The following is a 24,806-nucleotide window of genomic DNA, read 5'->3' as shown; positions in this document are numbered from 1 at the left end:
TTTCTTCCAGCAAATATCTGTGCTACAAGACAAAAGAAACAGCAAAAATGACAACACTGCCAAGGAATGCAGCTGTGTTTAGTACGTTGCGAAAGCTTCCAAAGTCTATAAATAAAGGCACAATCATAAAATGTCAGTTCAGTTTCTATCCAACGTTTCCTCTTAAGCGGTGTATTGCCAGCTTCGACGCAAGTAAATATACGAACAAGTCTTCAATGGGAATGGACCGGTGAAGCAACCCCTAAAATGAATCTCACACACTCATTTATACTTACTTTGTTGTGTCTCGAAAATATTGTATGTGTGTGAGTGCGTGGGTGTGAGTGAATGAATGCGAATGCTGTAGCACGTGTGTGTCTGAAAGTGTGTGTGTGTTAACGCGTTTGTTTTGATGGTTTGAGGACTAGAATACGTCCATTTAAGTTAACCTGGGTTCTTAACAATTACTGTCTGCTTCTCTCTTCTTCTTCTTCTAATTCGACAGATTTAAAGTCCAATGGACGATTTTATCTGGCAATTTGCAGGAAACGTTGAACGTGAAATTCTACTCAACCCAAAAACTTAACCAACATCAAAAACAACATCAACAACAACAACAACAAAATCATAATTTCACCGACGCGTAACAAAAAATTTTTGTAAACGCATTTCACAAAAATTATTTCTGGCGGCCAGACACAGTGTAACGCTTGAACGATTTCGCATCTCACCAACAAGGAAAGGAAACGTGTGCAAGGAACACTGCTGCTATACAATCCCAGTCAACAACAATCAACCCCCAAAAAATTAACGCAAAAGCTTTCCTCACATGTTTGCGATTGCAGTTTTCTTTTGTTTTGGCTAAGGAAAGTACGTGGAAAAACGGCAAATTTTCACGTATAAATCCTAAAGAAAAAAAATGAAGTAACTTTTCATATGGATAACAACAAAGTATCCATAAAAAGCCAAAGAAAAAAAGAAAAGGACCAGTATTAATGGAAAAAAGCGTTTTAGTGTTCTGGCCCCATAGCTCTACCGGCTTTATTAACAGCATCTCATCTGATGTCTCTCACAACAATAATAAAACAGCACCAGTACTTAATCGATACTTAGTACTGCAACTTGTTAACAAAGACTTCAGATAAATTGCATCACTGGACAAGTACGAAAACACTTGTTACCGCTAAGTGAATTCATTTGTGGGACTCGTATGAATGTTCAATATGTCATACGGATAGTCCAAATCATTACAAAAAAAAAAAAAAATAAATAAATAAAACAAAACTTATAATATAATCAACCCTTCATAAAATTTACTTCTTAAAATATCTACAAAAATCTATAATTTAATGTGAACACAAAACAAAAATTAAAAAAAAATATTAAAAAAAACTGAACGAATAAAAATAACCAGCAAGTCCTACAAGAATAGTAACAAACTCTGCTATGACCTCCAATAGCCTTCTACTCTAAAACAAAGAAGTGTAACGAACTCGGATCTTTGACAAAAGGAAAGTCCTACAAACAAAAGTGTTAAAATTAAAATTAACTCGAATTGACGAAATACGTGTACTTGTCACAACATACACACATTTAAAAGTCCTTCAATAATGTGTTAAAACAAAATACATATTTACATTTGGAAAATTAAATAAACATTACTAAAACTTAAAGATAACTCTGCCAATGATCATAAATGAAATAAAGAAAAAAAGTAAGAATCGTGCTTTGCTACACCCAAAGAAAAAAACTTTCATCAGGACCAAAATATTAGACAAACGAAATTTCCCTTGTTGTAGATTATTTGCTTTAAGAGAAAATAAATCCGAGTTTATGAGAAGCGTTGCAACAATGATTTCTAATATTTATACCCTGAACCACGCCGTGGAATAGGCTATTATAAGTTAGTTCATATGTTTGCAATAACCAGAAGGAGACGAGATACACTCAAAAAAATTTTTTTTTCCTTCCAAACGAAATTTTAAATTAGATAAACGTTAAATGTTTCACAGGATGTAAAAACAATTTCATGAAGACTAAAAAAAAACAACAAAAATCTTTCTCACTTCCACGAGGTTGTTTAGTTCTTAGCATTTTTTCTGAAATATATTCGATTTTATAAATATTTTAATTTTTACCTTTCGCCTGGACGGAGGATCGAACTGCGAACCATACAGTGTTTAAGCCATCATCCATCTGATTCGTCTGTCCGTAGATTCGTCAGTTTGTCTGGGAACACATTTTTGTAATCAAAGCCTTGGACGCAGTTTTAATACAATCGACGAAGAAATTTGACACAAGTATCTATTTTGGGTCATAATTGAACCCTATTGATTTTGGAGGAAATCGGTTCAGATTTAGATATAGCTCCAATTAAATCTTTTCAATGGCCCCAGAAGCCAAGAAGTGCAATTAATAGTAGAACAGAGAGGTAAAACTAATATTTTAGGAATGTGTGCCAAATGTGGTCAATATTAGGTTAGGATAAAGTGACAGCCCGATTAATTTTCCGGCACACTTAGACTATTCAGTACATTGTGAAACCACATTAAATAAAAATACCTATTACACATAGATTCTTCTAGTTTTTTTTTAACTCGCCTGTAAGGTAGTTCCTAGACTTGCTAACTTTCCCTGGCATGTTCCTGTGGCCAGACACCCATATTAGGCGATTTCTGTACTACTCAGCCACCTTGTTGAGAGATTTTCGGCAGCCTATGGCCGTTTTAGAGTTAGAGTGCACATAGTCTGTCTGAGGATATATTAATGCCAATATTTGTTGGCATATTATTTCTCAGCCAATTTGCCACATTTTTTATTGCAACCTGCTTTGATTTCGCTATTCTTTTCGCTATTTTAAGTTCCAGGTCTTTAGAATATACCCAAAATCCCACTTGTTCATCAAATTTCGGGCCTTCCGCGTATAAATCTATATAACGTTTATTCCCCGGGGTCTGTGTGCCTCACTGTTGGGAACTAGAATTTCGAACTTTTTGCCTAAAAGCGGTTTCGCCAGAATGTAATCCAATCCGTTTGGCACATCTGGCATAATTTTGAGGACCGAACTGTGACCGACCACGACGTCGTGCAACGGTGCAGCCGTTGTTGCTGCTGACTGTTTGGTCTATATGTCTAAAGGTAATAAATGCAACATTACATTAAGGGAATCTTTACCTGTGTTACTGTTCCCTGTTATGTTGCTGTGACCAGGCACCCATATTAGGTGAATACTGTATTACTCAGCCATCCCGTTGAGAGATTTGCTGCAGTCTATGGCAGTTTTCGAGTTAAGAAACGCAGAATCCAAGAATTTTATTACATATTGACTGTCTTTATAAAGTTTATTCGTTTAATCGTATAGCCGTTGTAGTTGCTGACTATTTGGTCAATGTGTCTGAATATAATAAATGCAGCATGGCATCAAGGGAATCTGTTCCTGTCTTACCCGAGTTCCACAAGCACGCCATTCCCTAAAATTTATCTAAACTTGTGGTTGCTGAAGTGTCGGTCAAACTCAATCCAGATGTAAATATAGTCACCATGCATGTTTGTTCGATGGGGGAAATATGGGAAACACTGCTAAGCCGAAAAAATTTTAAAACTGCCAAAAATTTACTTATACCTCTAATCATCGATAATTATTGTAGTGGAAGCGTTTTTTTTTTTGCAAAATTACATAAAAATTGCTTTCGATTTAAATATTTACCATACTTTTTACAAACATTTTACTCCGTCCCAGGGCATTAGCCGCAAAAAATTTATGACTATATGTTTTGTAGAATTGTAACACATTTTTCCAAATCTGTTCAGATTGTAATATATATGGGGGAATATAAACCTTTATATGTAGGATTTGACAAGTATCCAACGCGATCTACAATGTGATTCAGGGTATAATATAGTCGGCCCGCCCGACTTTAGACTTTCTTTACTTATTTTTTTTGTTTTGCTTTAATAGAAAAATTTTTAACGTCAAAAGAAAACTTCGTTTGTCTAAAATTTTGTTCTTCACAAAAGAAAACTCTTCTTTCAGTGTAGTTTGACCTGAAGCTTCCAATCCTCCATCATAGATTGTAATACAAAATACCTATTGAAAAATTTTACCATACATTGAACCTATTGAAAAATGTAATCGCCAAAAAATGAATTGTGACTATTTTGGTTTATAAATCTAAACAATTAACCCATTCACTACCGAAATAAACCTAATGTTAAAAACATTTCATTTCATTCTTCGTTTTCTACATGTAATTTTGAGAACCTACTTAAAACAGTTCAAGAGCTATATGAGTTTGTTTTGAAAACTTAATTTTTGAATGTTGAGTAGAATATCTATCGAAGTGTGAGAAAAAAAAACAAAAAAGAGATTCCGAAATAATATCAGGTATAACACTTGTATGAATGCCCATTTACTAGTGATGTACAGTAGACAAATGGTCTCAAATAGCATAATTTTGGTATATTGTTAAAGAAGTTGCTAAAAATTCATTTTAGTGCTTACTAGTATGGAACATATTTAGAGCTTATTTAGACTAAAACATCTACCGTGAAATACAATCGACAAATAAATCGAATCTAAGTGGGGAAATACACTTTAGTATTGTTTTCGAATAGCCTCTTAAATGGACACCGGTAGTCAAAGGGTTAAGGAGGGACAGAATTGGTTGGAGCTTACTATGCAATACACTAAACAATCCTTATTGAGTTTATGGCCTTTCGTAGTATACAGTTGTGAATGGGTAAAAATAAACGTTTGAAATTTGAATTGATTACGTCGAAGTGTTTACGAAACAAGTATATCCGGGAAAAAGTTAGGCCGAATTTTAAATAACCTCTATCATCGAATTACTTACACAAAAAAAGTAAACTGTTTCATAGCAAAAATAATCTACGTCATGGGAAAATTGTTAGGACTGGCCGAATTTTAAGTAACCTATATCATCGAATTACTTACACAAAAAAAGTAAACTGTTTTATAGCAAAAATGATCTACGTCATGGGAAAATTGCGAAGACTATAGTGTATTCGACATTTTGAGATTTTCATGAAGCGTTATTAAAGGTTCTGAGACCAATATTTCGATGCATTAGAAAAGGAACAATAATGTTATGGCAAAGAGCATGAACAAGTGCCTAGTTTGAATCCAAGTTTCCAGACAGAATTAAAATCAACCAACGAATCAATTTACCAATGGCAAAAAACGAATTTTTATTGGCCCAACAAAATCCGTTACACAAAAAAAAATCTCATTCAATCTCGAAATTAATTCATCCAATTATTTTTTTTAATTGAAATGTCTTCAATCACAGAAATTATAGTATCAATTAAAAAATTAATTGAAAGTCAATTAAAAAAATTAACTGATCAAATTAAAAAAATTATTGATAATATTAATTTTTATACCCTCCACCATAGGATGGGGGTACATTAACTTTGTCATTCCGTTTGTAACACATCGAAATATTGCTCTAAGACCCCATAAAGTATATATATTCTGGGTCGTGGTGAAATTCTGAGTCGATCTGAGCATGTCCGTACGTCCGTCTGTTGAAATCACGTTAACTTCCGAACGAAACAAGCTATCGACTTGAAACTTGGCACAAGTAGTTGTTATTGGCACAAGTAGTTGTTATTGAAATTTGGTACATGGTGTTAGTATATGGTCTGTAACAACCATGCACAAATTGGTCCATATCGGTCCACTTTTACGTATAGCCCCCATATAAACGGACCCCCAAATTTGGCTTGCGATTGCTCTAAGAGAAGTAAATTTCATCCGATCCGGCTGAAATTTGGTACATGGTGTTAGTATATGGACCACATCGGTCCATAATTATATATAGCCCCCATATAAATCGATCCCCAGATTTGTCCTCCGGAGCCTCTTAGAGGAGCAAAATTCATCCGATTCGGTTGAAATTTGGTACATGGTGTTGGTATATGGCTTCAAACACCCATGCAAAAATTGGTCGCAATCGGTCAATAATTATATATAGGCCCCATATAAACCGATTCCCAGATATGACCTCCGGAGCCCCTTGGAAGAGCAAAATTCATCCGATCCGGTTGAAATTTGCAACGTGGTGTTAGTATAAGGCCGCTAATAACCATGTCAAAATTGGTCCATATCGGTCTATAGTTATATATAGCCGATCCCCAATCACACAAAAATTTGTCTATATCGGTTCATAAACATGTTTGCCACTCGATCCAAAAATAATCTACCAAAATTTTATTTTTATAGAAAGCATTGTCAAAATGTTATTTCTATAGAAAATTTTGTCAAAATTTTATTTCTATAGAAAATTTTGTCAAAATTTTATTTCTATAGAAAATTTTGTCAAAATTTTATTTCTGTAGAAAATTTTGTCAAAATTATACTTCAATAGAAAGTGTTGTCAAAATTTTATTTTGTTAAAATTTTATTTCTATAGAAACTTTAAACTTAATTGTATAGGTATTTAATCGGCCTTTTTTAGTTTAACCCTCGGACAGACACATGAGTCTGGCCAGGCCCCATGTGTTATGAATGTGACTATCGAAACATGTGTATGACGGAGGGTTAATATATACCACGTATGGACTATGTGGTATATATTACGGTGTTAGGAAGTTTTAAGATACCTTGCCATCGGCTTCAGTAGAAGTTTCTACGCAATCCATGGTGGAGGGTACATAAGCTTCGGCCTGGCCGAACTTACGGCCGTTTATACTTGTTGTGATTGATTTTTGTCTCAATTAAAAAAATTTATTGAATCAATTAAATTTTTAATTGAATATTTTTTAAAACTCAGAATTTTCGCCAACTCATCTCCATTGCAAATTTCAAAAAAAATAATAAAATTATCTGCTCATAATTGTCAGACCTTTTACAACTTTTTTCGACTTCAACCTACTGTGTATCATCAGAATATCGGCTTAAGGTTCGTATAAGTAGGCCAATAAAGAAAAGATCGACTATAAAATTATATCTAAATCCGATCCGATAGAGTCGATATATTTTCGCTTCAGGAAATAACATTTGGGATTAGCTTATTGTGAAGTGGAATAAGATCGGGTAATGAATGAGGGTACTCTGTATGGTCAAACCTGGTAAAGTTGAGGGTACAGATATAAATATCCCATGATGGAGGATATACGAAGCGAACAGTTACAAATTATAAATAACACTTTTTTCATTTGCAGCAAACGTAAATTATTTAAAATAACAAGTAATAAATCTATAAATTACTTATAACTTACCCGGCCATAACAATTAAAGAATTCTAATTATTCAAATCACAATCAATATTTAAAAAAATTTGTCATATATACTACGACTTTAACCGGAAGAGCAGTTTTCTAAAATAAAAACAACCATAGTCTTTTTGAAGTACTATACTCAAGATTAGTACTTCTAAAGCAAGGAAATTTCTTCAACAACAACCGATTTGATGGAAAAATCTGTATTGAACAGTGCTAAGGAAACCATACAGTGCTAAGGAAACCATACATATTTATTGGAAGCTTTAAAATTTAAGGTAAAAATTATTGTTTTAATAAATATCGGAAAAAGTAAAAAATATTTTATTTTTTAAACGAGATCAAAGATAAATTAATATTTCCTTATACCTTATATTAATTATTTGGAAATTCTTGTGGGATCAGATCCATACCAAAATGAAGTATACTTAATAAAAACGAATTTTAAATAAGACATTCTTGATATTTGAGTTTTATCATTGCAGTGGAATGTTTTTAGGCCCATGTATTCTCAGTGTTGCTACAAAAGTTTCATACTTGAAGACACCAAGTCGGCAACCACACCAAAGAATTTTCTTCGTAAATAGAACGAAAAATTTTGCTAAACTACGAAAGAAGTTTTTCATTAAAAGTTTCATACTTTTAATGAAACAGTTTGGTACTTTTTATGAAACAGTTTCATACTTTTTTATGAAAAATGTTCGTATCTTTTTTTGTTAGAAAAAAATTATTGTCAAAATGCAATGGGTTGTAACAAGTTTGCAAATTGTCATCACTCTTTTACACCTTAAGTTTTTGAATAACTTTCACATTGGTTGCCGCACTTTTATTCATAACATCCTATCACTTAAAGAGAAGGTGAATTAAAAAATTGAATAAAGGAATACACTCAAACACACTATCGGAGATAATTTTATGTCGCGAACGGAAATTTTACATCTACAATGAAACTTATTTCATAATTTCAGCGAAAATGTTTTGTACGTCTTATGAAGATTTTTTAATGCAAAATATTTCGTGAAATATTCATAATTTCATAAAAAACTTCTTCACAAAAATCATGAGATGTGAGGAATATGTCATTAAAAGTACGAACTTTTTACGAATAAAAGTTAATGTAGAATATTTAGTAGACATTTCTTATATTCAATGAAAATTTCTTATATTCAATAAAAATTTCGTTATTTTATTGAAGAATTTACGAATGAAAAAATCTTTGTAAAATTAACCAAGAGAATTCTTTCGATGTACTTGTGATTCTTCCAGCATTACCGGTAATCAAGAACTTACTACTTACATTATTACCGGGGATTTCAAATTAATAACTGTATTATTTTCTCAATTGGTGTTATTTTTCGCCGAAGAAAAATTTTTTCGTAAAGATCATAACTTTTTATGTTATGGCCATATTCTTTTAATTGGGACAAAACTATTTTCTTGTATATCATATAATTTTATATGATGACTTTTCTCTTTTGATTGGGAGAAAAACATTTTTGACGAAGTCCTTATCATTTTAGATCGTGATCATTGTTTTTTAATTCAGGTGAAAATGTTACATGGTCGTCGTAAAGCTAGCTCCTCTCATTTTATTTTGCTTTTCGAATAGGACGGTGACAATCATGTTTCTTCTCTGGGTGCATTAGCTGCATTGATTCTTTGGATGTAATGTTTTTTTCCGTGAAAACAATACTAGCGCATCCCAGCAATAAAATATGGAAGTTACTAACATACGTAGTCATTACATTTAATGTACCTGCAAAATGCTCTTCTAGAGATGGTTTCATAGACCAATTAAAATACAGACATATTTTGACAATTCACCATGGTTTTGTTTATTTGCAGTGCGCAGTCATTCCACTCAATTGCGCAGTCAAGTGACTCAATTACTTTTTGGAAAACGAGAATAACCATCAGTCAATTTGCATTACAAAAAAGGTGTGGATGTATAGAATTTTATATGCTTTTAAAATATTTGGTGTTTCATCAAGAAAACAAAGGAAAGAAAACAAAAATAAAGCCAAATTAAAAAATCACTCATTTGCAGACGAAAAAGAGCCCTCTACGGTGTGCAGACAAACTAGAGCGCTGTGAATTCACTTGATATGTCTTATATTTAATTGGTCTATGATGGTCTTATTATACCCTCCACCATAGGATGGGGGGTATATTAACTTTGTCATTCCGTTTGTAACACATCGAAATATTGCTCTAAGACCCTATAAAGTATATATATTCTGGGTTGTGGTGAAATTTTAAATCGATCCGTCCGTCCGTCCGTCTGTTGAAATCACGCTAACTTCCGAACGAAACAAGATATCGACTTGAAACTTGGCACAAGTAGTTGTTATTGATGTAGGTCGGATGGTATTGAAAATGGGCCATATCGGTCCACTTTTACGTATAGCCCCCATATAAACGGACCCCCAAATTTAGCTTGCGAGGCCTCTAAGAGAAGCAAATTTCATCCGATCCGGCTGAAATTTGGTACATGGTGTTAGTATATGGTCTCTAACAACCATGCAAAAATTGGTCCACATCGGTCCATAATTATATATAGCCCCCATATAAACCGATCCCCCGATTTGGCTTGCGAGGTCTGTAAGAGAAGCAAATTTCATCCGATCCGGCTGAAATTTAGTACATGGTGTTAGTATATGGTCTCTAACAACCATGCAAAAATTGGTCCACATCGGTCCATAATTATATATAGCCCCCATATAAACCGATCCCCCGATTTGGATTGCGAGGCCTCTAAGAGAAGCAAATTTCATCCGATCAGGCTGAAATTTGGTACATGGTTTTAGTATATGGTCTCTAACAACCATGCTAAAATAAGTCCCCATCGGTCCATAATTATATATAGCCCCCATATAAACCGATCCCCCGATTTGGCTTGCGAGGCCTTTAAGAGAACCAAATTTCATCCGATCCGGCTGAAATTTGGTACATGGTGTTAGTATATGGTCTCTAACAACCATGCAAAAATTGGTCCCCATCGGTCCATAATTATATATAGCCCCCATATAAACCGATCCCCCGATTTGGCTTGAGAGGCCTTTAAGAGAAGCAAATTTCATCCGATCCGGCTGAAATTTGGTACATGGTGTTAGTATATGGTCTCTAACAATCATGCAAAAATTGGTCCACATCGGTCCATAATTATATATAGCCCCTATATAAACCGATCACCAGATTTGACCTCCGGAGCCTCTTGGAAGACCAAAATTCATCTGATTCAGTTGAAATTTGGTACGTGGTGTTAAAATATAGCCTCAAACTCCCATGTAAAAATTGGTCGGTATCGGTCCATAATTATATATAGGCCCCATATAAACCGATTCCCAGATTTGACCTCCAGAACCCCTTGGAAGAGCAAAATTCTTCCCATTCGGTTGAAATTTGGTACGTGATGTTAGTATATGGTATCCAACAACCATGCAAGAATTGGTTCCTATCAGCCCATAATTATATATAGCTCCCAAATAAACCGATCCCCAGATTTGACCTCCGGTGCCTTTTGGAGAAGCAAAATTCATCCGATCTGCTTGAAATTTTGGTACGTGGTGATCGTATATGATATTTAACAACCATGCCAAAAGTGGTCCATATCAGTCCATAATCATATATAGCCCCCATATAAACCAATCCCGAGATTTGGTTTTGGAGCCACTTGGAGGAGCAAATTTCATCCGAGTGAGTTGAAATTTGGTACATTGTGCTAGTATATGGTCGTTAAAAACCATGCGTAACTAGGTCCATATCGGTCTATAGTTATATATATCCCTCAGATAAATCGATTTCCAATCACACAAAAAGTGGTCCATATCAAGTTCATCATTCTATATAGCCCCCATATAAGCGGCCCCCATATTTATATTCTGGCTCTCTACGTACGGTGCAAAAGTCCATGTCGATTCGTAATTATTTGTAGACTTACCTATACATAAGTTTTTTTGTCTAATATATACCACGTATGGACTAACTCACAATTTAGAAAACGATATTAAGACGTTTTAAGATACCACAACCCAAGTAATTCGATTGTGGATGACAGTCTTTCGTAGAAGTTTCTACGCAATCCATGGTGGAGGGTACATAAGATTCGGCCTGGCCGAACTTACGGCCGTATACACTTGTTTTTAATTTCAAAAAAGTTCTTTTTGGGGTGAAATAATTGGGAATGTACCGATCCATTTCTTGGCAGACGTGGACTTTGCGATAAAATATTTGCTATACTAAAAAAAATATTGGCCAATGATCTCATGTCCTTAGAATACGAATGCGATTTCACGGTATATTAATAAAGCTGAATAAATTTTAAACTATATTTGAAACGTTTTTTTAAATCTAAAGATTAAATATTTCACTTAATTTAAAGATTTTATTTCTTTAAATCAAAAATGTGTTTCTTTACATTAAGGAAAATTAGCATTAGTTCAAAGACATATGTCTGTAAAGGAGAGACACAAATTTCCAAATTTTGTGTCCTAAATTTAATAAAAAAAAAATGTTTGAAACTTTCTTTTTATTAAAATTTCATTATTTTAATGAAATTTGTCCTTAATATTGTGTAAATTGCGCATCCTAAAATTTAAGTAGCGTAATCTAGTTTAAAGACCTTTTTACTTGAAACATAGTATAATATCCACTTGAAGTCAACGCTGAATTTGGAAATTTAAGTTGTAGTTAACACATGTTTAAATAAGGTAACAAGTACACTCAAAAAAAGTTTACTTGGATCAACAGATTTTGACCTTCCCTTAAGGTGTTTGGTATTGATTCCGAGCCAAAGATGCGGCTACTTTAAAATAAAAAAAATCAAGGACCTATCTGGCTTTAAATCTAGGACCAACCGTGGGGCAATGGTTAGCATACCCGCCTTGCATACACAAGGTCGTGGGATCGATTCCTACTTCGACCCAACACCAAAACGTTTTTCAGTGATGGATTATGCTGGTGATATTTCTGAGGGTTTCAAAGCTTCTCTAAGTGGACTCGGCTATAAAAAGGAGGTCCCTTATCATTGAGCTTAACATGGAATCGGGCAGTACTCAGTCATAAGAGGGAAGTTCATCAATGTGGCATCACAATGGACCAAATAGTCTAAGTGAGCCTGATACATCGGGCTGCTACCTAACCTACACTGAAAAAAGCATGCCCGTTTCCAAAGATTTTGTCTTTACTTTAAAAATTTTGGTATTGATTCCGAGCCAAAGAAGTAAGGACACATTTAAGACACAATTCTCTTTTAAATTTGGGTTTTGTGTACTTGCTTCTAGGAATCAAATTTTAATTTTTCACTTTTTCAGCATTTTTTTCTTCATATGCTATCAAAGTCCTTTAAAAACGAGTTAACAACAACTTTATTTTCCAAATTAAGACTCGACTCGACTTCCAGTATAAATTATGCTATGTTTCAAGTAAAAAACGTCTTTAAAATAAAACAAGTATATACAGCAGTAAGTTCGGCCGGGCCGAATCTTAAATACCCACCACCATGAACCAAATATTAGGGTTTCCTTTGAAATTTCAGGAGGGCTTGAGGACTTGAGGACACTTCCCGAAGATAAATTTAAAGATTTCATCCATGAGGACTATATCAGATTCTGGATTTATAAGAACCATTTTTGTTTGAGTTTTAGAGGAATCATTAACATCTCTTGTAAGTGTGCAAGAAAATTATAAAAATGATTTGAAATCTTAAATCTGTAGAAGTAAAATCTGGAAATTTTACATTGAGTTTCAAGCAATTTTCATCATCAGTGCGCCTTCTACACCCTCAATAAGTGAAGTCGGTCTATATGGAGGCATTACCAAATGGACCTATAAAAACCTAATCCGATACACGTTTTTGTGAGCCTAAAATACCAGAATATTTACAATTTCAGGCAAATCAGATAAAAACTACGGTTTCTAGAAACCCAAGGTGTTAAATCGGGGATCGTTCTTATGGGGGCTATACCAAAATATGGACCGATCCTCACCATTTTCGGCACACTTCTTTATGGTCCTAAAATACCTCTAGATTTCCAATTTCAGACAAATTGGATAAAAAATAAGGTTTCTAGAAGCCCAAGACCCCAAATCGGGAGGTCGTTTTATATGGGGAACCTACCAAAACATGGACCGATACTCACAATTTTTGGCACACGTATTTGTGGTCCTACAATACCTCTAGATTTCCAATTTCCGGTAAATGGAATAAAAACTGCGATTTCTATAAGCCAAAGAAGTAAAATCGGGAGATGGGTCTTTATGGGGGCTATACCAAAATATGGACCGATACTCACAATTTTGGCACACATATTTGTGGTCCTACAATACCTCTAGATTTCCATTTTCAGGTAAATTGAATAAAAACTGCGGTTTCTATAAGCCCAAGAAGTAAAATCGGGAGATCGGTTTATATGTGGGCTATACCAAAATATGGACCGATACTCACAATTTTTGGCACACGTATTTGTGGTCCTACAATACCTCTAGATTTCCAATTTCAGGTAAATTGAATAAAAACTGCGGTTTCTATAAGCCCAAGAAGTAAAATCGGGAGATCGGTCTATATGGGGGCTATGCCTAAACGTGGACCGATACTCACCATTTTTGGCACACCTCTTTACGGTCACAAAATACCTCCAGATTTCAAATTTCAGGCAAATTGGATAAAAACTACGGTTTCTATAAGCCCAAGACCCCAAATCGGGAGGTCGGTTTATATGGGGACTATATCAAAACCTGGACCGATACAGCCCATCTTCGAACTTGACCTGCCTGCAGACAAAAGACGAGTTTGCGCAAAATTTCAGCACGATTGCTTCATTATTGAAGACTGTAGCGTGATTACAACAGACAGACAGACAGACAGACAGACAGACAGACGGACAGACGGACATCGTTATATCGTCTTAGAATTTCTCCCTGATCAAGAATATATATACTTTATATAGTCGGAAATCGATATTTCGATGCGTTACAAACGGAATGACAAACTTATTATACCCCCGTCACCATTCTATGGTGGTGGGTATAAAAACGTCATCCAACGTGGTGTTAGTATAAGGCCGCTAATATCCATGCCAAAGTTGGTCCATATCGGTCTCTAGTTATATATAGCCGATCCGCAATAACACAAAAATTGGTCCATATCGGTTCATTTTCATGGTTGCCACTCGAGCCAAAAATAATCTACCAAAATTTTATTTTTATGGAAAACATTGTCAAAATTTTAGTTCTATAGAAATAAAATTTTGTAAAAATTTTATTTCTATAGAAAATTTTGTCAAAATTTTATTTCTATTGAAAATTTTGTCAAAATTTTATTTCTATAGAAAATTTTGTCAATATTTTATTTCTATAGAAATTTTTTTCCAAATTTTATTTCTATAGAATTTTTTTTCCAAATTTTACTTCTATAGAAAATGTTGTCAAAATTTTATTTTGTCAAAATTTAATTTCTATAGAAACTTTAAACTTAATTATATACGTATTTAATCGACCTTTTTTAGTTTAATATATACTACGTATGGACTACCTTGTATTTAGAAGACGGTGTTAGGAAGTTTTAAGATACCGTGCCATCGGCAAGTGTTATCGCAACCCAAGTAATTCGATTGTGGATGACAGTCTTCAGTAGAAGTTTCTACGCAATCCATGGTGGAGGGTACATAAGCTTCGGCCTGGCCGAACTTACGGCCGTATATACTCGTTTTTTGATAATTTGAATTATTTTATTTGTGTTACTGTGTTTTATATCTGCACTGAAAAAAATATTTACTTGATACTAAAGATTACGCAACCTATATTTAAGGATGCGCAATTTACAAAATATTAAGGATAAATTTCTTAAAAATAATTAAATTTTAATTAAAATAAAGTTTGCAATCTTTTGCATTAAATTTAGGACACACATTTTGTAAATGTGCGTCCTGTTGTTAAAGCCGTATGTCTTTGAACTAAGGCAACTTTTTCTTAAATCATAGAAACACATTTTTGATTTAAAGAAATCGTCCTTAAATTAACTGAAATATTGAATCTCTAGATTTAAGATAAATATGCTTCATATATAGGCTAAGACTTATTTTGAGGATTTAGCGTCTTTGGTTTACTTTGAAGTATCCGTTACAATTTGGATTTTTAAACTGGCATTTGTTTGTACGCGAATAGCTTTATTAATATACCGCGAAAAGAGGATGAAAACTCTATAAATGAGACCTGTGTCCTAATTTTAATTTTATTGATACTAGATTTAACCAATCTGGCTGGTCGCTAAAAAATGTTCTTTATTTTAAGGAAGCCGCATCTTTGGATCGGAATCAATACCAAAATCCTTAAAATAGGTTAAAATCTTTGGATCCAAGTAAACTTTTTTAGTGTAGTAAAACATATAAAATTTACTGTGAAAAGTCCGTAAAAAATCAATTTCACGTATCACCTCAAAAAGAACTTCTTGTGAAGTAAAAATTAAGTGAATATATTTGGTTGTATATCCATTAAAAGTAATGTTGGGATAATGGATAATGGGATCATATTTTTTATGATCTATAATAATAATAATTTTATGTACAAAAGAGGTCGTTTCTCATATTCATTTTATACAGTACATGTACATATTAAAATATAATATACGTAATGACTTTTAACATATTATATTTTTCAACAGCTTACGTTAGATAACGCAACGTGGGACGATTAGTATTTGCAAACAACTTCTGAAATACAACAGGATCCAGGATTTTTTTTAACCTAACATGGAGATAATCATATACATAATGAAACAATTCATCATCATTCTACCATTAAATAAGGCTTGAAACAAATATAAAATTACAACTAAGGAAATTCCCTATAAACGCAACAATGCATCAAACGTCGAAAAACACAATGTTATTCCGATGTTACAAAGTGAAACGCTAGTGCTATGGAAAAAGTGAAAAGACACTATGTTACAAACATTTTCAAAATGTGAAAAAGTCAAACTTTCATTATAAAAAAAAAAGTTGGCGTAAACTACAAACAGTGCATATTTTGTGTTTCATTATCATTGATTTGATTTAAGTCGCCGTTTGAATATTCAATTCTAATTTTGAAAGCAGTCACCCACCCACCCAAAACGCGAGGAATAATCATGGATTACCCACATAATTATTTGCTAGGCCAGCAACAACAGGACCAGGCAAGAGCAATGAATGATTACAATTCAATGTATGGATGGCACCCAAAATGTAAGATATACGTTTTCCCAAATATATTTCGGACAATACAGACAATGACTGAAAGACCCAGAGACCACAAATAATCGTTACATAGTTTGTATAACTGTAGAGGTTAATTTTCATAAAGATTTTCCAGAATGGAGATTTTTCGAAAATCTTTTCGACTTTAGCTTCTTATATGTGTTTTTAGTGATTAATTTTTTATTTATGGCAAACATAAATCATATATATGAAGTGAAAAGTCATATTTTGGATATGTCTCTTGGAAGTTTACCACATTTGGTAGCATTGCTGAAAAGGTACTCATCATCATAATCATTCTGGAATAATGGAAATATTGAAGGAAATAGATTTTAATATATTGCTTTTTTAAATATGTGCACCGAAAGAAAACTTTGTTCTTTTGAGAAATGAAATTTTAGACTAACGAAATTTTTTTGTGATGCTAAAGAATTTTCTTGTGAGGCAAATAAAAAACGCTTGACATAAAGTCGGGTTTATTTTCTCTTAAAAAAAAAAATCTTTATAACAGGGGGAATTTCGTTTGTCTAAAATTTCATTCTGGATCAAAGTAGTTTTTCTTTGGGTGTGTCCAATCAATATCTCTCAGAATCATTCTCGTTGAGAATAATAAATTTGTTAGTTGAACGACACTGAAAAATTAAGTCTTCTATTCTCAGAAACGAAACAACTAAAGTTTTTTGTAGTCTTTAAAAACGTTGCAAATTAAAATCATTAGATACAAACATTGCACCGCTTGTCTTGAATACAGGATTACTTCTAACTGCAGAAAATATTTTACAATAAACAAAGGGAATTTCATTTGTCTAAATCTTCGTTTGGGAGAAAAATAGGGTTTCTTTGGGTGTATATTAAGGAAAACAATTTTTCAAAAACGAAATTTAAGGCTATCGAAAATTTAGTTTTTCGTTGAAAATAGTTTTATTTTAAATTCATTTCGGGGTAAAGTATTTTGTCTATGTATTTATAGTTACGGAGAAAAATATTTTTTCTTTGTGTATGATCTCAGATGTTAAAAGAAATATTTGCTCAGTGTTAAAATCGTATATGGCACTAAACTAGCAATTTTTTCATTGGTAATTTTCTTTCCTAATTCATTTTAAAGAAAATAAACCTTTGGAGCTGTCGCATTGGATTATTCTCCTTTAAGTTGTAAGATTTTCCAAAAAACTTTTAATTGTTTCCTGCTTTTCAGTTTTTTTTTGCCAATGTTAGCGACTAAACACAAACGAGATTTTTGTTTGCATAATATTTTATTTTATAGGCAGATATTTTTTCTGTATATTCTTGCAAATGTTTGAGAATTAATCCAAATTCGCCATTTGAGGTTATAAGGCCTGAAGAAAGTAATTGGTATTTAAAAGGGAGTAAATCTGGCACAAATAAAATTTAGACAAGCCTAAGCCACTTTTCTCATAAATTATTTTCTTTAAAATCCAATAAAATCGAACTTATGACGAGCGTATCAACACTTAAATATATTCTATTTATTTGCTCCGGAGAAAATTTTTTTGAAGACCAATCGTAAATAATCGTTTCTGAGATAGAAAACAAATAATTTCTTGAGTATAAAATCACATAAAGCTTTTGTATCAACATGGCGAAATGTCCAAATTTTATTTCTTTTTTTTTTCTTTTTTAATAATCAGCGATAAGTTCTATTTATCGGATCCCATATTATACGTCAACGAAAACATCTTTTGTTGCTAAATTGTTTCTGTTGTGGCAAATCCAACTCGTTAGTGCGTAAAACCTTTGCAATAACGTCAGTTTTGGTGTACACAACTACAACTCTATTAAGGTGAAAAGTACTTCACTTCTCTGTGAATTATATAAGATCAGATGTGAGATATCTTAGATTATTGATCCAAACTTAATTGTATTATAAATTAACCTTTGCTAATACAGTCGAACACGGTTATAACGAACTCGAGGTGGCTGCGATGTTTAGTTCGTTATTTCGTAGTTCGTTATAATCGTAGTGGGTTAGGTGTGAAATGAAATGATATATTTAGTAGCGTGGAGATTACATGACTTTATTTCTGCTAAAATCTATATAAATTCGATTTTCGATATTATTCACATTTTCCATGCTATTCATAACTTGTTTCCATGCTATTCATAATTTGTACTTTAGTCTGTTAATCTGTTGATCCCTTTATCTCCTTTGCCAAAAAATTATTTGTGGTTTTTCGTTATTTAAATTTCGTAGCATTTTTAATGAAATTTTTTTAAAGGAACTACAAATTCTATTCGCTATAACCATAAATTCGTTCATATGAAGAATTTAAGAAAAATCGTTGGAACCTGAAAACTGTTTGTTATAACCGAGGTACGTTAAAAATCTATTCGAATCTATAAATTAGTTCTAATTACTCAAACAAATAAGAGTTTTCGTTTCTGAGGAATGAAATTTTGACAAGTGAAGTTTTTCTTTTATTCAAAAAAAAAAAAAAAAAAAAAATATTTTCAAGCAAATGAAATAGATTAGCGACAATTTTTGTAGGATATTTCAGATATTGCTTCCTTTAACAAGTATCGTTGATGGGTATTAAGGATCTATTTCAGAAATTTTCAATAATGACTTATATTAACATAACGGACAATGAGCGCCAAAATTTTCCAATTTTTAGGATCGGTTGAAACGTAGTGCTATAAATTAACCTTCTTAATTTGAAAAGATGGACGACAAAATATTTTCAAAAACCGAATAAATGGTCTAATTTAGAGAACTTTCTATCAGATATTTGAATTCGTGGAAAATCGAGATATCCAAATTCCTAAAATTAGTTCAATATTTAAAATTATTGATAAACATGGATGAATAGATGCTTAGTGATTTCCAATGGAAATTAAGTGCCCTTAAAGATTATTCATTGTTCAAAAGAAAAACGAGGTTTTTACCCAAGACAAATTTAAAACCCAAAGGATTTTCTTTGAGAGCATATATAGAAGTCATTGATAATAATTGTTGGTACACCCAGGGAAGAAATATGATCATCTCAAACCTGTTTCAAGAGCAAAATATTGTTTTGGGATGGTGGCCATGTAACATTTTTATCGCAACCATGTTATTTTCTCGGAAATTATGTATTTGTTTTCGGAAAACATGTTATGTTTGGCGAGAAAACAACATTTTTGCGATAAACATGTTACATGGTCACCATCCAAAAATAACATTTTGCTCTTGAAACATGTTTGAGGTGATCATATTCCTTCTCTGTGTGTACAGTTGATAATAACTACATAAAAGGGATTTCCCTCATTGGTTGAGGATAAAAAAAAAATTTTACCAAAAATCATACAAATTATATATAATTTTTTATTTTATATTCGAAATTTTAAAATTAGTTATCAAATTACTGATTATTACACCACAGTCAAACAAAGTAAGATTACATGGCCGTTCGATTTATTTATGGTTGGCCCTATTGTATACTTGCTTTGCGCATAATTTTATACTGAAAGAATAGATTTCTCTTATCAGGAAAAATATTTCAGACAAACTAATTTTTATTATGATATTGAGGAAATGTGCAGTCTATAATAGCTAGAAGAAGGCTGTTTAGTATATCAATATACCCATCAATTCTTTGTATTGGGTAAAAAATTAATTCTTACTTTAGTGGAATATTGGTAAATCCTAAATATTAAAAGACGAGTTCCAATCTCAATGATAAAGGCTTCCCTAATTGTAATTGAGTAGAAATTAGATATTTAACGGATGTGATAGAAACTATTCAGAGAACAAAATGCAAACTTTCATTATTTATATTTTTACTACTTACAAAACATCACTTACTATTAACGAAAATTTCGCAATTCCTTAATAAAATATGTTTTTAAGTCAATAAACATTTTGAAAAATTAAAAAATTCGTTGTCTACACTGACAATTCTTAAAGGCAACATTTTCGGCAAATAAAATTTGTTCGTTAAGAATAAATGAAACATTCGTAAAATTCGCGCTAAATTGCTCTCAAAGAAATTTTCAAATAATTTTCATTAAAAGAATGGAAAAACTTGGAAATATAGATCGACATATATATCCAACGAAATTTTATTTGTTGTTAACGGAAATTTTTATGGCACTCGAAATAATAAAGTTTTCCTTCGAAGCGATATTTTGGACCTGGTTTTTATTGATACAGTTCTTCTTTGAACGCAAATATATTTTTATTTAGACGGCAAAAAAAAAAAACTTCAACAATAAATAAAAACTTGGCTTATCTCAAATTTCTTTTTCAAAGAAAAAGTTTAAGTTGTGAATATGGGGTCCGATATCTAGTTCTACGTATGTCTCAAAACTATTCACAATTATTATTGTTTTGTTTTTTTTTTTTTTTTTTAATTATCAAGAAGTTTTAATCGTTTTGAAAACCACTACAAACTCTCTGTATTATGTACTTAGATCGCACAAATAAAAGGTCGTCATGATAGATTAGTATCTCAACACGAAAAATTTTGTTTAAATATATTTGATTTATTTTATATCTTTTTGAATTATTCATCAGTCTGTGAGGAGTTTGTATTGAGCAAAACTATTTGAGAACACAGGTCAGACAACAATTTTAAGTAAGGACATACCCAGAGGGAAACAAAATAGTTTGATAAAACGTTTGATAAAAATAGTCTAGATCTGGAAAGACATGAAAGTTTCACACTGAAGGAATTCTCTTCGTAAAAAGATCGAACATTTTTTTTTTAAGAAAGAAATGTTACGTTGTTTCGACAAAATTTTTTCTTCATAATTTTATTAAGAATTCTGATGCTTTTTAGTTTTGTACTTTTTATGACAAGTACTCGTACCTTTTACGAAAAGGTTTTATAATTTTTATGAAATAGGTTCGATCTTTTTCATATGTTATTTACGATTTTGTTTTAGATTTTTTTTTACCAAAGTGTAATTGGTTATACACTGAAAAAAATATTGTCGTGAGGTCAAAGATTTCATGTCTTTAAAATACGAATACAAATTTTGCTTAGCATAGAAGACGCATTTCTCTAAAATAAAGTTATTTTCCTTGTCCAAAAGTCGCTAAACTTTTCAATGAAGTCGTATTGTCCTTAGAAGTGATTTGACTTAAAAATGGGTATCTTAACTTGAAAGAAAAAATTTATAGGCTAAGGTCAACTTGACTTTAATAATTCAGAAAAATTCTTTACATTTAATGAAATTGTCTTTAAATTTTTTGTCTTTGTGCATCTTTACTACAAAGTAAAAAATCGTTCAAATATAAGACATGTTTTTCAAAACTTTATTTTAAAGAAGTTGCTTCAAACATAGCAAATTTCTGCTGGAAGTCGAGTCTTAACTTGGAAAATAAAGTTGCCGTTAACTCGTTTTTAAAGGACTTTGATAGCATATGAAGGAAAAAAGCTGAGAAAGCGAAAAATTAAAATTTGCTTCCTAGAAGCAAGTACACAAAACCTAAATTTAAAAGAGAATTGTGTCTTAAAAGTATCCTTACTTGTATTCTCCGCTTCTTTGGCTCGGAATCAATACCAACTTTTTTAAAGTAAAGACAAAATCTTTGGAACCGAGTATGCTTTTTTTTTTTTTTAGTGTAGTAACGACAATGAAAAAATCCATCACTTCATTAAACTTTAGTTTTTGTATAATTTTCAGTGTGGTTGTCTCAATTTTATCCATAACATTCTATCACCCCAAATGAGTATGTTAGTTGTCATATTATTAGAGACAGTGAATGAGTGGCATAAAAGTAGAAAAGAAATAAAAAGGCACTGGTTTAGAATTTGAACCAAAATGTATGGGCTTTATTTAATAAATTATTGCTCGTCAAACAATATTTACCTTCGTAGAAGCGAGAGAGTCTCAAAGTAAGACTGTCAAAAAGCTTGGATGCCGAAAGGCGAGGGTTGATGACATTTGACGTTAGAAGATGTCCTCATTTTCGTACCAAAAGGCAGAAAAGTTATTGACAAATCTTAACGGCGGGATTACACTTGAAAATGATTATATGATTGAACAAAGCTAATAAAACGGCATTTGAACTTAAACAGACAGTTTTTATGTCGCAAAAGGAAATTTTACAACGAAACTTTTTCTTAATATCCAAAAAACACTTTCAAATGTTTTATGAAGACATTTTAACGAAGAATGTTTCGTAAAACAACTGATTGATCTTTTCAGTCTATCTACACACGGTTTTCCGTCAGATACGATTTTGGAAACGTGATGGTAAATTTTGATATAGATTAAGGCTAAAAAAGTCGGAAATCAATTTTTCGTTTAATATTTTTTTGTTTTGCTAATAGATTCAAATCCATATTTGATAATGACCAAAATAATTATTTATCTTAAAAATTTTGGACTCACTAACTCATTAAAGTGGGCAAGTTGCTTATGTTAAAAGCTGAATTTTCAGTAGTCGCAAAAGTTGAAAGTCAAAACTTTGAAAAGTCGATTTTTCAAATTTACCAAAATTTGAAGAAAGTCATAAAGTCTAAAGATATGTTAACGATTAACTATTAAAAAAGGTACGGCCGCATTTATAAAAATCGACAGACACATCAATGTAAAAACTGCTCTGTACAAAATTTCATAAGAATCAAATAAAAATTGCAATCTCAGTGTTGCTCAAAACAATCGGGATCTCGTCAGAAAACCAGAAAAAAGATATATATCACAATGTAAACGGGTAAAAGTATTGATGTAGCGACATTCGTTTCACTGCATACAATAACAATGTGAGGGAAAAAGGAAACTATATTGTAGCCGTTTTAATGTTAATTGTAAAAGAAAAGTTTCATTTGAAAAGAAAAAGGTTTCAGTTAATTCGAAAAAAAGTTTAGTATGAAATTAGTTCAGCATTTTCTTATTGCTCAGCATTGCTAGCAAAACAATTGTAAAATAGCTACTAGGACCTCAATAAAGAAAACCAACTCCTCACGGACATTATTTACAAATTAAAAAAATATCTATGCGATCTTTGGACAAATCATAGAGTTTGATAACATTTACATTTCATCTAAATCCAAAAATTGATTTACTCATCCGTATTTAAATTTATGTTCTATAAATTATATTTACAATTTTTGTTTTTTTAATTCTTTAACCGACAATTTATGACATTTATATCTGTATTGGATTTTGGTAGTTAGACAACTTATTACAAATAAAATGCAAAAAAATAGCCAAAGCATGACAAATGGTTTCATATACAACCAAGTCCGAAGCTTTTGTACTTTTTGTATTTGATTTATAAAAAGTCTATGACCCCAAAAAATAAAAATTCCTATATTCATTGTACATATGTATATAAAATATGAAATAACGATGACATCTAAGACAAAAGTTGTCAGCTTTAGTAATGAAAATGAAATGACAATCATGTATTGCAATTCCATTTTTTTTTTTGTTAATTTATCGCTGACAACAAATGTTATTATATGCAAATGTTCTCAATAATTTATTATGAAATTCTATTACTTGTTTGCTGGAACGGCGTAAACTCATACCTCATTGATGTGTTTATGGTGTAGGCCTATTGGGGATGCCAGCCATATAAAACAATTGGCAACGCACTGAGTGTAGTACCTCAAAGGTTGTGTGGAAACCTACACGAACTTTAACATTTTTCATAATTTAATGCAAGTTATAAGAGAATTATAACATTTTCATTTATTATTAATATTTGTTGTAAAAGTGGTGTAACTTTTAATTCTTCCTTAGTAATTTCTTCTAATGTACATCGAAAAATACTCTTATTTTTCACTTCACAAGAAGTCCTTTCGAACTTCTTATATATCACAAAAAATCTTAGTTTTACTTAGTTTTCGAAATAAATTTAAATTTCCTGAATTTTATTGTGTACAAGCCGAACACGTCCCGCTTGTCTAATTTTTTTTTCAAAACTGAGACTATTTGTTAAAAAAAAAATGTTAGTTAACGCACAATGTTCCTTAAAAATCAGAAAATTCGGTCAGAATATTTCGCAGGAATATTTCGAAGGATAAAATAATAGGATAATCCTTCGGAAAAATCCAAAGCACGCAAGAAAGAAATATGATCACCCCAAAATTGCTTCAAGAGTAAACTGTTATTTTTAGAGGGGGAACATGGACCACGTTTGTCCCAAAAATGTTACATGGTTTCAGAAATCAGATACATAATTTCTGAGAAAATTACATGCGAAAAACATGTTACATGTTCCTCGTCCAAATATAACATTTTGTTCTTGAAACAGGTTTGAGGTGAAGATTTGAAGTTATTTTCGAAATGCACATGAATACAGATTTTAATTTATTGGTTGAATTGCTTTTTTAAAAGTTAAGAAATAATAAGTGTATTGTGTATTTCAATTTCTACCAACATTTGATAAAATGTTGG

The 24,806-nt window shown here is 31.9% G+C and overlaps 1 protein-coding gene and 1 long non-coding RNA gene across 2 annotated transcripts in view; one reads left to right on the top strand and one right to left on the bottom strand.

Moving 5' to 3' along the window:
* LOC142228300 (uncharacterized) overlaps window positions 1-24,806 on the bottom strand; it is a 99,458-nt gene that overhangs the window by 37,696 nt on the left and 36,956 nt on the right. The gene's annotated exons all lie outside the window — the stretch shown is intronic.
* LOC142230113 (paired box protein Pax-6-like) lies at window positions 155-16,443 on the top strand (the record flags this gene model as incomplete). The annotated part of the gene is given in 4 exon segments (XM_075300748.1): window positions 155-229; window positions 485-1,693; window positions 7,165-7,499; window positions 15,881-16,443. A coding segment is annotated over 1 exon segment (98 nt), but the record flags the coding sequence as incomplete, so codon positions are not given.

Source organism: Haematobia irritans, chromosome 3 (assembly GCF_050003625.1).
Source record: "Haematobia irritans isolate KBUSLIRL chromosome 3, ASM5000362v1, whole genome shotgun sequence".
Lineage (NCBI taxonomy): Eukaryota > Metazoa > Arthropoda > Insecta > Diptera > Muscidae > Haematobia > Haematobia irritans.
Note: the sequence above shows the minus strand (reverse complement) of the source record. Positions and strands in the feature narration are given on the sequence as shown.